The sequence below is a fragment of the Macadamia integrifolia genome, chromosome 8 (assembly GCF_013358625.1).
Source record: "Macadamia integrifolia cultivar HAES 741 chromosome 8, SCU_Mint_v3, whole genome shotgun sequence".
Lineage (NCBI taxonomy): Eukaryota > Viridiplantae > Streptophyta > Magnoliopsida > Proteales > Proteaceae > Macadamia > Macadamia integrifolia.
Window position 1 is genome coordinate 4,899,529 of NC_056564.1, and position 15,537 is coordinate 4,915,065.

Consider the following 15,537-nt stretch of genomic DNA (forward strand, 5'->3'; position numbering starts at 1 on the left):
TGTTTCCACGGTTGGAGGAGCATTGGTGATTTGAAGTGATTTTGGGGTTTTTAAAAGAGTTCTTGAGCAAAGAAGGTAAGATGGCTTCCATTCCTTAAATCTAACCTAGATCTAGGTTAGAACCATCCTATGAGACCTTGAATGTGTGGAGAATGGGTTTGGAAAAGCCCCATTTGATTCTCCAAAGGTTGAGAAAGGTTTCAGGGAAAATGGCATTTTCCCGCCAAGACCGGTGGGCCAAATGGCTCGCCTGAGGGCACCCACCTGAGAGGACAGGGCCTCGGGGCCAACCGACGAGCTCTACCGATGGGCCGACTGACAGGCCAACCTACCCATCGGTCCTAGTAGGCCCTCGACCTCCATCGGTGGACCAACCTGCCCTCCGATCATGATCGGTGGGTCAAGATAGGTGGGCTGTCCGACCCACCCTAGAGGCTCCCATCATGATTTTTACGTCCGAATGGACCCAAAACGGACGTGTGACCTTCTTTTAGGATTTTAAACATGATTATCATCAAATATTATCAGTTTTGACCCCAAAGTGGTGAAATGCTAACCCCATTCACTTATGATAGGTTCACCAAAACTTACGCTTCTCCCACCTGATCTCACCCGTACCGGGCGTGAGTCTTTGTACACTACAGGTAAGTGGGGAGAGGACATTTGGCATTATTTTAAGGCTTGTTTGGCATTCATTAAATTGTATTTAGACTAGCCATGTCATTATGCAAATTATATGTAGCTTAGCCATCCTCATATTTTTATGCCATACGTGTTGTGTTTATTTTCTCAATGTCAAATGGTGATGTGCTTATGTGATGAATGTTGACATCATTATGCATAATGCATTAATAGACTAGATGTTGTAGTCGGCTTGGAAACGAGTGCATTGGTGGCCCGTGGAATGGGACGCGGAGGCACTATGCAATTGTACTATATCATATAGGAGCATGCGGTGTAGGATTATCATCTTCCCGTGCTACGACCCTTCCCAACAGGGGTTGAGGTGTTGGGTTACCATTTGGGGTGAAGCAGTGATCGCGGTTGTCGGGTCACTGTGGCGGTTAGACATACGCCCGACTAGTCATTAGGACAGTCGGCAATCCTGGTGGTATATTCAAGAGGGCCAATCGTACTACTTTTAAATTGCTGGAGTCAGCACCTTTATTTTCTATCATTTAATTTTATGTTGAGAGTTGGTGGTCGGCATGCTTTACTTTTCTGAGTACTCACGGTGGACCTTCTCCGACAGCCCTATGGGCGTATCACGGGATGGAGTTCGCGGCTCGTACCCGGAGTATATGCCACTATGGTTGTAGTAGCACTAAACCCAAGACTTAGTAATATTGTTTAGGTGGATGTGATTAAAAATGAATTGCATAGCATATAGTGTTGTAACCCGACAGTCACTAAAGGAGGGGGTGAATCAGTGAGTCCAATTCCGATCCCCAAAAAACTTGTCTGATGTCTGGTCAAGAAAAACCTTATATACCTGTCCCTGTTTACACACAGTCATATGCACACTCAGCCTCTTGTAGGCACTTCCAAGTATGCACACCCATTCCACATTCCACGCACTTCAATATCAAATGCAAACAACAAACACCCACAACACAGGGTTTTTACGAGGTTCGGCAATTTGCCTACATCCCCGGAGTAGTGCCTGTAAAGGCTTCGTACCTACTCAATACACTACTTTTGACTGCACCCACACCCAATTTTCTCAAGCCGAAGCTGAGATGGCACTCGTAGTGCCGATACAATGTGTAGCACCCACGGGAGCACCCACTCCCGGTGCTTAGCACCCACTAAGCACACAATAAATAATACAATTAAATTGAGTTTATATCAATGCCCTACAGTCAAGCTCTGCCTAGCATATGCATCCACAACTAGCTAGCATGCTTACAGTTCATCCACAACTAACCTAGCATGTATACATTCATCCACAACTAACCCTAACATACATACATACATGTAATGTAAAATCCAAGGTTAGAGAATCTCACAACCGATTGCCTGGGATGACTGGAAACTTGTACTGACAAGTTTGGTGCTCACACCTTCTCTCTCCTTGGCTTCTTGCTCTTCAAAGTAAACACATCCTTGTTTTCTTCTCTTCTTCCTTGGCTTTGAGTTAATGTACCATTAACACACTTCAACCACCTCTTTTACCTCCTTTAATGGCCTAAGAACATTTATCATCAAGAATGTATGTTCATTCAAGGACCAACAAAGAGGGGGAAGCTTCTCCTACCAAAACCGTAGCCTTCTTTCACTCAAAACCCATTTTTCTTTCTTCCATGATGTAGGGCTTGAAAAAACAAAGAAGTTGCAACTTGGTTCACCCAAATCCGACTTAAAATGAGAGAGATATGACCTTTTGAAGTTGGAGCAATGAGATAGCCTGAAATGGAATCTTCGTAGGGGTGGCGTAGGCTATACCGGCGGCACACGCAACAGGGGCGAAATCTGACCGTAGATCTCATATAAAAGATCTTATAATCTAAGCCGTTCGATTAAACCAACGGACAACAGATCCAAACCGTTAGATTTGAATCTCGATGACGTCATTATGACGTAGGCGCTGACATCGTCAGAAGTGTTGTCGATCTATGATTGGTTGCTTTTCCGGATTTTAAGGGAGCTTGTCTCCCACTCACAAAAGTGAATGGGATTATTGACCGTTGGATCCGAATCCACCATGTTGGCTTTAATATGATTTCATGAGATCATTAAGATTGGAATCTTCTTTATATCTTCTATACACGCGCGAAACACACTAACATACTTTGATAAGGTGTAGCGCCAGTGTATCAAGAGTTATGTATCTAACCAATCAAATCCTACGCGCAAGCATCTATCTCGTCCATATCACACCAAAATCTCAGCAGCCTTTGGATGGGCATCAAGCCTTCGTGGTCGAATCTTGACCATCCATTTCACTTCCCTTTACTCCTCTTTATTACAATCAAGCCCCTGCCTCTATATGTTTCAGTGCTTAAAGACCCCTTTCAACTCAGACCTTCAAAATCTTTAAATTACACAAAAGCCCTTCAAATTTAAAAAAATAAATTCTGAAAAATCCACCCAACACCGAGAGCAACTGATGGATTTTCGGTTTGGATTTTCGAACCGACTTTACGGAAACACTTATAACTTTTTCATATGATATCCGATCGATATGAAACAAAGTGCGTTGGAATTGTAACTAGATGCTCTACGACTTTTCAGAAGACTCAATCATCTGAATCATCCATGTAAAAAGACCAAAATGCCCCTACACCTTTCCAATGACGTATCTTTCTCATACGGAATCGGAATGCGATGAAATCAGAACCGTTGGAAAGATTGTATTTTTGTCGTATTGTTACATGTAGAACACTTACTTTAAAAAATTCATCTTCAATGCCGAAACTACCCTCGACTGCCACAAATGCCGTAACTTCTTCATACGGTATCGGAATGTGACGAAATCAAATGCACTGGACTAGGTAAATTACAATCTATCTTTTTTATGAAGAACCGATCTTCCAAAAATGTCATTTTCACTACCGAAAATGTCCTCGATCGTAAATAGGTTAATTTTGCCAGTTTTGACCCAGAAACCCGCACCACCTATTAATGATGTGTTAAACCACTCCATGCATACCAAGCTGCTCTGTTATCTCATCGGTGACACTGGACACTGCCATGTCATCATTTTCATCCATGTCACCCAAACTGGCCACGTCATCACTGCCACGTGGCTGAGTTGCCAACAAGGACAACCATAAACAACATATAGTGCATATGGTTGTGATTATTGTGTGGACTGTTGTGTGGTCCTCCTTTTCACTTACTGAGCTAGTGAGCTCACCCCACGTGTGTACCTCTTTTAGACGATTTTACAGGTCACCAGCCTGAGGATCAAGGGTCGGGCCCTACAGTGGAATTCCTCGAGGAGGATTAGTGGGTCCCCAAGGACTATATTGCACGTGCGAGGGTTGTGCTGTGGGACCACAATAGTGACTCCATACATGGTTACTTTTTTATTCTTTTGATGATCCCTTTTGTGTACTTGATATGTAAATTGTATTCTTTTGTGTAAATATCATGCCTGCGGGCCCACATGTACTTAATTATGTACTACAATTTGGGTATCAAGTCTAATGAGGATATTTATAGGTAATTTAAGTCTTCCGCTGAACTGTTGAACATTTTCTTAGTTGTGTGTATGCTGTGGTTGGATACTGTATCAGATGATCCTAGCAGGTTTGGGTTAACCGGAGTTAACCCTGTCACCAGTCCGGTTCTGTGTGAACGGGGTGTGACACAAGATACTTAATGTGTTAGCTACAGCGCTGCATAGGTTGATATGCACATCGCTTAATATCAATCGTTTATGGCTCTCCCCAGGCGAGATACTTAACATGTTAGTTACAGATCTGCAAAGGTTGATATGCACATTGCCTAGTATTCATCATTTACGGTTAGGACTATTGATGTATCTAATCCATGTACATGGGCGTAGGTGCAAAAGCCATGCTACCAGATAACTTTCTTTTTCCCAAAACTAAAATAAGGATGGGCTATGGCCTGGTTCTTTTTCCCAACTTGATTTGACTCCTGGTCATGCATGAGTCCGAACAAGGTTCATTGTGGAGGTTTTATGCCACAACCAAAAATTACACAATTTAGAATCTTTGGCATTGAACCTACAGTTCAAATATAAGGTTTTTCAGAGCTAGGTCGGAATGAACAAAATTGACTAATTAATCCCGATTCTGATTATTGCCAATTTATGTAATCTATTTAAAAATTGACCATGAATGAATGTGTCCTAATTCACAACCATAAAAGGGGCTCCCTTGACTGCCCCCTTATTATTCTGATACATAATCGGATGATGTGGTGATTTTGATGATTCAATATTGGATAGTGTTCAATGTTTGGAATGATTATGTATCAAAATTTAAATTCAAATTCAAATTTAATCAAGGGGCAAAATTTTCTATCCGAAAGTAGCCTCTTTGCTATAGACACAAGGAGCGCACAATTATCATTGTGTCCCTCCTGTGGGGTGTGCCCCTGCATTTGGGCCCACGTGCTACTCTCGGATAGAAAACACTTGCCGTTTAATTAAATACCCTCCTATATATGTCTATTGGATTTGAGTCACTTAAATCAATTATCGATTTGATCATATGAGTTAATGAGAAAGAATATAGTTTTTCTTTTTTGAGAAGAAAGAATATAGTTAATGGAACAAAGAAGCGTATACCTATGCCAATACACAACAGGTGTGAAAAAGACTACGCTACCCTACACTGAAGATGCTCATGCACATCCTCTCATTGGGCATGGGCACTGATGTATACATGCACTATTGGGTAGTATTCTATTACCCATAGTTAATATAGTAAATCAAACTACAATATACTTTTAGTAATTCAGGACACAATATTTGCCTCACCTGCAAACATCCAAAGTATAATATGCTCTTCTAAGTAATATACACAATTTTGTCAAGTCATAATACAAATTAACTAACAATTTGAGTAATCGAATCCTAATTGCTCATGTATTAGCTTAACTTTTATGGCCAATGTTTTTTGTTTGTTAGAGGCCCCTGTGCCTATACACAGGGGCGTGCACCTCTAGGAGGATACAATGGTCATTGTGTATCCCCTGTGTCTGTAGCATAAGGGTTCCCGCTACTGCGAGGCCTGAGAGGGGCAAGTTGTATGCAACCTTACTCCCTACTTTGCAGAAGAGGCTGTTTCCAGGTTTTGAACCTGTATCAACATGTTGCAATAGTGCAACTTAACTATTGTGCCACAAGCTCACCCACTACATATCCCATATCTCTTTACCAAAAAATAATAATAATAAAATAAAATAAAAATATTCCATATCCCCCATACCACGAATACCAACTTAAAATTTGTGAATTTAACCATATCATTAGAAAACATTATAAACTTACCTAACAGGACCTCATAAAACTTTGTGCATAAATGTAATGAATTAAAAAAAAAATAAAAAATAAAAAAAGAAATGCAAATACAATTTCATTATTAAAATGTTTTAGTTTATTGTATGATGTCTTGTTGTTGTTGAAATCGTTTGAAAATAGGTACATGTATATGATGGCTAGATCATCTAAAGTTAAGGGGGAAAACATGATATGGTGTCATTAGTTGTATACTAATCTATAATTGGTTTATAAGTAATATATGCTATATTTCAATAAAATTTTGACTTGTCATTTTATCTTATTCAATTCATACTATCACTAAAATCACTTGCCTAAATCAATTATCGATTCCTCATTTTATAAATAATCAAATGAAAATTTGATAGAGTCAATTAAGTGCATCATATTATGACCAACTTGTTAAAAATTAGCAATGCAGCAGAACAACGATTTATAAAAGAAAGCAAAAGAAAACAAAAGAATATCATACACACAAAGAATAGATAGATTAAAATGGTTCACCCTAGGTGGGCTACAGTCATGGCCAAGCTATAACAAAATCTTTCACGATTTTGGTGAAGCTGTTACAAAACCCTCACACCGCACCTCCTTATTACAAGATAACACCCTATATATGGCTCTTATGCATTACATAGAGAAATCCTAATCCCATAAATTACCGTTGTTATTTAGGAAAAATCATCGGTACTTTTTTGATTAAACTGAAATTAGACTTTACCAATAGCACGACCTACAATGACAAACGACATAATATTTTCCTTTGTCACAAGCATTTCAAACACTTTAGATGATACAAATCACACGTAGCCAATTTCATGAATATACCAACTTCACATCATGAATTCAATTTAATCATTAAAAAAATAGATATAATGTAAACTTAACTAATCAGCCTCCGAAACTTTATAAATAAATCTAAGGTAAAATGTTCCCGTGCACTGTGAATGGTGTTGTCCTTCTCATAAGAGAGGGTCAAAATGACTAAAAGCCCCGTTATTTGACACTTCACAATTTGTTCCTGCCCCTTATGCCAACGTGCATGAAACCCTCCTAAAAAAATTAAAATAGTTTTTTTAAATGAAGAATACAAATACAAATACATATTATTACAAGCCAACTTGAAAAGTGTCAGATTTAATTCACAAAATCATCTAAGAAAGCTTAAAGAAAATAAAAAGAAACCAAGCAAACAACAACAGTGGTATAGGTTTTTTTTTTTTTTTTTTTTGAACAACTGTGTTATAGTTTCCTCTCTATCTATATCCAATTATTAAAAATTGATGCTTATTATTATTGGAAACAAGTACCATTCAAGAAACAATTGAACAGCCATGTCTCACACTCTCAGCCTTAGATTGGAAGGACAGCTATCGCATCAATCTTATAATTGTTTTCCTTTGGGGGCATAGAGTAATTATCCTTCCTAAATGGTCACTTAAAATGTGTTATCGTGGAATTCATTATATTTTTCAAAACAATTCAAATAAGATCATTTCATATAAATAAGAGAGATAAAGAAGAAAAGGGGAGAACCCATTAGGGCGTTGTTTAGATGTTCTCAATCGTGTCGTTGCTCAATATATCTCACCGTTCACTACAAACCCCTTAAGACGCTATTTAGATGTTCTCAATCGTTTCATTGCTCACTACATCTCACTGCCCACTACAGAAGAGGTAAAATTGAGGTTCGAGACGAGCCACTAAGTCTATAGACCCAGTAGTAGAAAAATCTTCGTCTTTATCGGATCTGCTCAATCCGGGCCCACCCGATTGCCTGAATCGCCGCCCACTTCAGAAGGAAGGAGAAGAAGCCACACAAGACGTCCATGCACCACTTTAACCTCCCCTCCAACCGATATTTATCAAAACTGCCATCCTCCCTTTGACTTTTGGAGGAGTCGTCGATTCATGGAATGATATTGAATGGATAATATTTGTATTTAGACTTTTACCACAGGTCAAAGTCATTAACCATTTACTTAGAGAGCTAATGACAAAGTTATGATTACAGTGAGATTTGAAACCGTTGGATTGGATAGACCAGTAGACCCTATACATATGGACTCCAATCCAGTGACTTTAAGATGTTGTGAAAGTAATCCTAAAATAGTTAAAGATACCAATCTGACGGTTTTGAGGTAAGGAACACAAATCTGAAATGTCCTTCTAATGAGAAATCTTTAGAAAAGTACTGTTGTACAAGATAACCACAAAATTAGAGATTCCAAATCAGATTTGGTAGTCTCGTAATTTCTTAGAAAAGAGTGGTCAAATAATTTATAAGGACAAAAATTAAATCCACCTGTCCGACGACAAAGCCCCTCTTCTTTCTGCCTCTTCTTAAGCCCACCCCCTCTTTGTCTCCTCACAATCTCACTCTTCTTTCCTCAAGCGCCTCTCACTTCTCTGTTCCGTGTCTCTGGTTTTGTGTGTGATCCCTCGAAGAGGAGAACGAGGAGAATCGAGACAAAAGAAGAGAGAGAAAGAGAAGAATAGGGTTAAAAAAGTGTGAAAAAACGAAACCCGAGAGAGGTTGAGAGAGATATATAATCTCGAAACCATGGACGAGAAGGCCATCTCTTTCGAATCAGGTCTTCACGGTGAGGAAGAAAACAATGCCAGCAACAGCAACAGCAACAGCAACAGCAACAGCGACCATGGCTGGCAGAAGGTAACCTATGTAAAACGCCAAAGAAAGAACTCGGGGAAGAATACAGATGCAGGTACCGATCTCGGGAATTTCCGTATGAATGGATCCGCCGGTGGCGACAAGTCGAACGTTTTTCAGTCTCTAGAGAAAAAATCTGAAGAACGCCGCAGGGTCCTAGAAGCTCAGAAGGCCACTGCTGCTGCTGCGGCCGCGGTTGTTCCCAGATCGAAACATTATTCCGATGATGATGGTGACGATAGCGATGTTGAAGTCTCTGGTGGTGTTGAGAATGGGACTGCGGAGGCTAAGAAGCCGAAGCAGAAGAAGCCCAAGAAACCTAAGGTTACCGTGGCCGAGGCTGCTTCCAAGATAGATGCTTCTCATCTCAACGCTTACCTCATTGATGTTTCGGTAAGTTCTTAATTCTCTTCAGTTTTTTTTTTTTTGGGGGGGGGGGGTTCCAATCCGGTCGCCCTCGCCCCCGGATGTTTAGATTGAATATGTTTGTAATTCAAAAAGATTTATTTGTTTTTCCTTTTGCCTCCCTTGTGTAGGCATCGTACGAATCGCAGCGAGATGTCCAGCTAATGCGGTTTGCTGATTACTTCGCTCGCGCCTTCTCTGCGGTGAGCGCTGCCCAGTTCCCGTGGACAAAGATTTTCAAGGAGTCTCCGGTTGCAAAGATCGTTGATGTAAGTTGTTTTTTTCTTCCCTGTATACGACGACTAGCTAAAGTAATAGGATAGAAGAAATTCTGGCCAAATTGGAGGTATTGTGTCCGTCTTTGCGTGCTTCTTGTGTATTTTATGGCTGGGTGGTTTTTATCATATGCACTTCATGGGCCTTCAGGCTGTATAGGATAGAAGAAATTCTGGGCAAATTGGAGGTTTTGTGTCCATCTTTGCGTGCTTCTTGTGTATTTTATGGCTGAGTGGTTTTAATCATATGCACTTCATGGGTCTTCAGGCTGTGGCAGCAATGCCAAGTGCTTTAATGCAGGATCTTGTTCTACAGCACCAAGTGCAACACCGAGAAATAATGTAAAAGTTTTCCGCACTTGCTAAACTGTCTTAACTCTATGTTTCATATTGGCTTGTGTTTTATTTTTTCTTTTGATTGCTCTTGCAATTTTCAATCTTGATGTTACCTCCAGTTCTAGTTAATATTTATTTTGTTTATTTGTAATCTGCATATCTTTGTCTTTATTTCTTTGGTTTTGCATTCATTCTCAAATCTATTTTGCAACGACCTGGATTGTCATATTGTTATACACTAATTCATGACCGTCTCTCAACATGCCCATTTTCTTATCTTGGTTTAATTGGTGTTGCGTCCTATTTTTCTTTCACAATATGCCATCTAGGTCTGGTTTAGAGAGCATAGCATGTTAATGCTCCCACATACTGTGACTCTCTCTCTCTCTCTCTCACACACACACACACACACACACACACACACACACACTCGATATTTAGATGCTTAACGGTTCTAGATCCCCATGTTTTTAGTTAAGTATGAAAATTCATACTTGACAGGAATCAGGAACTGATGCCTAGCTTTTGGATTCAACTACTATAAACTATCATTATCTGGATTCTACTGCAGCTTATTATTTTTGTTGCTTGCCTTTTGTTTTATGGATGCTATGTGTGGTATTTTCAGAAACTGTTTACTCACTTTCTATACTCAACTAACTAATTTATTTTTGACAGATACCCCTTTCTCACATTTCTGAGGCTGTTTATAAGACATCGACTGACTGGATCATCCATCAGCCTTCTGATGCTCTTGTTAGGTTTGTTTTATGGTCACTGGATAGCATTCTAGCTGACCTAGCAATTCATCAAGGTCCTGCTAAGGGCTCCAAGAAGGTAGCTCATCAGGCTCCATCTAAGGCTCAGGTAAAATTTTGCATTATATGATGTTTTCTATATATATATATATATATATATATTCCATCTACATTATTATTGACAATCATTTTTAATTTATGAATGCTTATAACCTGTATAGCTTTATAGGGTCCTACCTTCCGTATTCGTGAAAGAAATCATGTGAGGTCATTTTGAAAGTGAAAGAAGGATCAAAGAGCTTTAAAAGTAGGGGGAAAAACTGCATAGGTCCAATGTAGTTAGAGGGGAAAATTTTTGGAAGTGAAATCCTTCTCCCTTATTGGTCATCTTCCTTTCCTTTTGATATCTAACCCACTGGAATTAAGCTGTGACCTAAAACAAGGCAAAATTGGTGTGAGCTGGTACTGAGACTTGCAAAAACCAGCATATATCTCTTGAGGTTCCTCACAGCATTTAAAGACACCTGTTTGATTTCTTAGTTTTTTCCAGGTTAACAACAGACTTGTCCATCACTTATGAAATCATCGAGGTGGGATTCTTTAGATTCTCTCACAATGTACCCATTGATCTAGTATGTGGGATATATACGTATATAATGCTTGTCCTTCTTTTGTTGGCAAACTGTGGCAAGCAATGGTTTTAAGTTTTGTTGGCCGGATAATTCTCGGCCAACATTAAACCAGATTGCATTGGACGATCCTAATGAAGGATTGGTCAATCTTATGAAACATAAGACATATATTGGTGCTGGTGATCCTTAAAACCATGGAGGCAAGTGTGACATTGTGCAGAAAGGATGTATTGCCTCAGTCATATTGGAAAACTAGATCTTATGTGCGCTATCTTCCTATTTGTCCATTAAAATATAACAGAGTATGCTTCTACGGCTGCTTATTGGTTCCCCCCTTCTTCTGGTGCTTCAACTTTAATTAATATATATGTTCTTCTGGTTTTGGAATCATTTAGTTTGATAAAGAATCACATTTTTGTTTGTTACAGTTTTGCCGGAGGAATTACCATTTACATTTTGTAGTGCTAAGTATTGTTAGTTCCTGTAGAAGTCTTACCTTGTCATTTCTTTCATACATTTTCTCATTTGTATAGAGAATAAGTAAAGAAAGAGCTGCAAATCATGACTACTATAGGGAATCAGGTATACTTTTTAGATTTTATGTCTCCCAATTGTCGTCACCTGATGTAGTTTTTTTTTTTAACATCAAGTTTTGTCTTCCCAGTGAGGGCATAAGCATGAGCTAGTTTTAAAATTAAAATATGCACAAAATATTTGATCTAAATCAGTTTGTATCTGGAACTTGTATTTCAAATCTTTTCAAGCCTTAATCTGACCTTCCCATAGGACTACAAACATCCTGCACCTGCATCAGTTGATGGAAAAGATTGATCTATGTTGATAATCTGGAAAAACAAAGCTCCATCTTTTGTTTAGGAGAGAAACACTCTATTTTCAATAGTTTCAAAGGCTTAGTATCGGCTAGGTCTGGGTCATCTTTGAGGATTTTTTTTCCTCTTTAAAAATCTAGGCAATAGTCAATCAAAACCCTGGAGGATGGGGCAATTGAAAAATTAGGTCGACTTTTCTGTTATCTAGATATATTGAAAGCGTTTTTTAGGAATGCATTTGTTGGATGTGACCCGAATTTTAGTTGAACAGAAATACTTGGAATTACCTTGAGTTGAGCTTGAGATATCCAAATCTTTCAGCAGAGTATGCCTTCTTGAAAAAGATTTTCGGTGTGATAATATGGTAATCGAATTATTACATTTCATTGCCTCAGATAAGGTTACTTCTCCCTAATTTTAATTCACTCAAACATACCTATCACTGGACAACGTACCTTTCATAATCCTATGTTGTTATGTTATTATTATTCATGTAAATGTTATGTACATATTAATTTTGTATAAATAAGTACATGACTTCAAGCTACACAGGCATGTACTATTCAGACAAGGACCACATTTATGTACTGGAGCTGGGCTTTTAGTCAGGCGTAGCTGAGGCCAATGTGGGGCCCTAAATGTTTGACACTAAACCCATGGTTCTGTGTTTAGAGAAGGGTTTTTATTTATTGTTATTCCAAACAATTTGTGATGTGGGGCAACAGCGATACATCATTATGGTTAATGACAATGGTAATCTCTTTGTGTGTGTAGAAAAAAGCTAGTTGAATGGCTGTCTTAAATTTGCATAAATCCCTTGAGCCATCTGTGTCTTTGTCTTCCTTTAATTTTTTTTCCCCCTTTCTGGAGAGCATGTGCTTACATAATCTTTTGCTGCCCTACCATGAAATGGTTTACCTGTGGTGACTTGTAATTGGTTTATTTTAAATTGCAGGTTGCCATTTTTGTGGGTTTAGCAATGGTATTGCGCCGAAAACCTGACGTGTTAATCAGTATATTGCCAACCTTGATGGAAAATTCTAAATATCAAGGACAAGATAAGCTTCCAGTCATCATCTGGGTAATTGCTCAGGTGAGGTTAGATTATTGATTTATTGAATACATCTTTGAAAATCGAAGAAAAACAAATAATTTTTACTTTGTATGATTATTATGAAATCTGGCTTGTGTAGGCCTCCCAAGGAGACCTGGTTGTAGGCATGTATTCGTGGGTCCATATTCTCTTGCCTATGGTCAGTGGCAAGTCAAGTTGTAATCCGCTGTCCAGGGACTTGATTTTGCAGTTAGTGGAGAGGTTGGGACACGGACATTTCAATAAATTTCTAACCTTTCATGTGTAATCTTCTATTAGATTTCTATGTTATTTATTTATTTTTGCTACAGAATTTTGTCTTTGCCAAAAGCTCGGACTATTTTACTGAATGGTGTTGCAAGAAAGGGGGAGCGTTTGGTGCCACCTTCAGCTCTTGAGCAGTTGATGCGAGTTACTTTTCCTGCTCCATCAGCTCGAGTCAAGGTGGGTATTATTAGGGTGTTGACCTTGGGTATGTCTTAAAAATCCAATGTGATGCTTACTGTTATACAGTCGGGGTCCTAGGCAGTCTTCTCAATGTTGCTTTTGTGCAGGCTACCGAAAGGTTTGACGCAATATATCCTTCTCTGAAAGAACTTGCTATTTCTGGTGTCTCTGGAAGTAAAGCCATGAAGCAAGTTTCGCAGCAGCTATTGAGCTTTGTAGTTCAAGCAGTGGGTGAAAGTGAGTCTAGTCATGAAATGGTCCCACCCCCTCCTTTTTCAAATGTTCTTGTAGCCTTCTTAGCTTATGTCATACATCAGAGCATGACGATTGATATAAGAAACCACTTTGCAGGCATCCCAGAATTGTCCAAAGAAGCAACTGGCATTTTCATCTGGTGTTTGACTGAAAATCCTGATTGTTACAAGCAATGGGTAGGGATTCTAATATTTCTGTTTGTAACTTTACATGTAGAAAACATTATTTTTCTCTTTTTTATCAAGATATCAGAAGTTTGACCTTTATTTGGCATAACTAATGATTGGGTACAGGACAAACTTTACCTGGATAATATTGAAGCCAGTGTTCTTGTGTTGAGAAGGCTGACTAATGAATGGAAGCTGCATTCTGTTAAACACTCCTCTCTTGACCCTCTGAAGGTGACTCTCAAGAGCTTCAGACAAAAGGTGAATTAGTGTTTTGATAATTTACACTTGACTCATCATCATGGTTGCATATTTATTCTCTTTCACATCAGAGGATACTTTATTGATGGTTATATTGTAGATTTAGGTTAAAGTACTTCTTTAAGTTGATTCTTTTCATCTTGATTGTCTTGTATATAGAATGAGAAAGAATTGGCTAGTGGAATTGATGGTCATGCTCAGGCATCGATCAGGGAGGCAGACAAGTACTGTAAGGTGTTACTGGGAAGACTATCACGTGGGAATGCATGCTTGAAAAGCACGTTGTTTGCAGCCATCGTATTGGCCGTTGGTGCCATTGTCGTGTCACCAGACATGTTGTCCTGGGACTGGAAGAAATTATCTGTGATGTTCAACTCCCTACTATCCTTCTGAGCATACTTTAGGAGAGTTATTGGTCACTGATGGTGCACCAACCGCAAGTCCGGCTCTTATAAAATGTAAGAAAGCTTGCCCATAAGGAAGGGGCAGAGGATGAGGTATTTATTGTAACCTTTGCAAAGTCTCAATGGGTTAGTGAAACTAGAGTTAGGGGAAAGAGAGTCAAATGCAGTATGGAAGGTACTAATTGGCTCCCAAAGAGGAAAAGAAAATTGGTGAATCTGTTTAGTTGGTTCAAGTCATTCAGGATTAATTTGAATTTTTCTGTTTCATTTCATATTTGTTAGATTAATATAGTGGTTTGTTTTAAGTTATCCAGTCTTTTAGTCACTAGTTACTAGACTCTGAAAAGGAAAATATCTTCTTTGGATGACAGGTCTCGTTTCTTGCAATGTCATCAAATTTACTTGCTTCTTGGGGTGTAGTTAAATTTTATTTGATATAATTTTGATTCTAAGGAGTGCAGGAGATATGAGAACACAAGGGTCTCATTTGATTTATCGTTTTGTTATGTGAATCTCTCCCTCACATTATGATCAGAGAAATTCTTGAAGAAGTTGTATATACTCAGAGAGCATGTCTAATCCTACTTTAAAACATTGGATTCATAAGTTTTTCAAGATTATAGTGAACCTTACTGAAAGCTGAAACACCAGCTAAAACACCTTTGGCGAATGACATCTTTAAGATCTTCCAACATTATCTGAGTCACATTTAATCTCTCCATCATACCAAGCCATTTAGAAACTCTCTGTTGGATGCATCGTTCGAGGCAACCGCCAGTTTTTAAAAACTCTGTTCGACGAAATTTTTAAAGTGGTAATCAGTGAGAATCAGGAATAGAAACCGGTTGATTCTGACTCTGATTCGTAGGACTGTGGTTTAACCAAATTATTTAGATTTGTAGACGAGAAAAATGAATTTGATTAAGTAGAATTTTCTCATGGTTGCCAAAGTATTATCTGGAAAGGAGGAGAGAGGAAGACCGGTGGCGGGGGGGGGGGGGGGGTTAAAGTAAATTGTTCTGTACA

At 38.8% G+C, this 15,537-nt stretch overlaps 1 protein-coding gene across 1 annotated transcript; it reads left to right on the top strand.

Moving 5' to 3' along the window:
• The first annotated feature begins 8,341 nt into the window (after nt 1-8,341).
• LOC122087670 lies at nt 8,342-14,820 on the top strand. Its single transcript, XM_042656867.1, has 10 exons — nt 8,342-9,041; nt 9,185-9,322; nt 10,343-10,531; nt 12,840-12,977; nt 13,078-13,199; nt 13,289-13,421; nt 13,532-13,661; nt 13,776-13,855; nt 13,973-14,107; nt 14,267-14,820. Exons 1-10 carry the CDS (start codon nt 8,541-8,543, stop codon nt 14,498-14,500), a joined length of 1,800 nt encoding a protein of 599 aa, XP_042512801.1. The 5' UTR covers nt 8,342-8,540; the 3' UTR covers nt 14,501-14,820.
• Nucleotides 14,821-15,537: the final 717 nt, after the last annotated feature.

What these genes read in the sequence shown, in the direction of transcription:
- LOC122087670 (XM_042656867.1), top strand. Translation starts at nt 8,541, where the DNA reads ATGGACGAGAAGGCCATCTCTTTCGAATCAGGTCTTCACGGTGAGGAA. An exon ending in ATTTTGCAGTTAGTGGAGAG is followed by an intron (nt 13,200 to 13,288) that starts GTTGGGACACGG and finishes TTTTTGCTACAG; the next exon opens with AATTTTGTCTTTGCCAAAAG. An exon ending in CTCCATCAGCTCGAGTCAAG is followed by an intron (nt 13,422 to 13,531) that starts GTGGGTATTATT and finishes GCTTTTGTGCAG; the next exon opens with GCTACCGAAAGGTTTGACGC.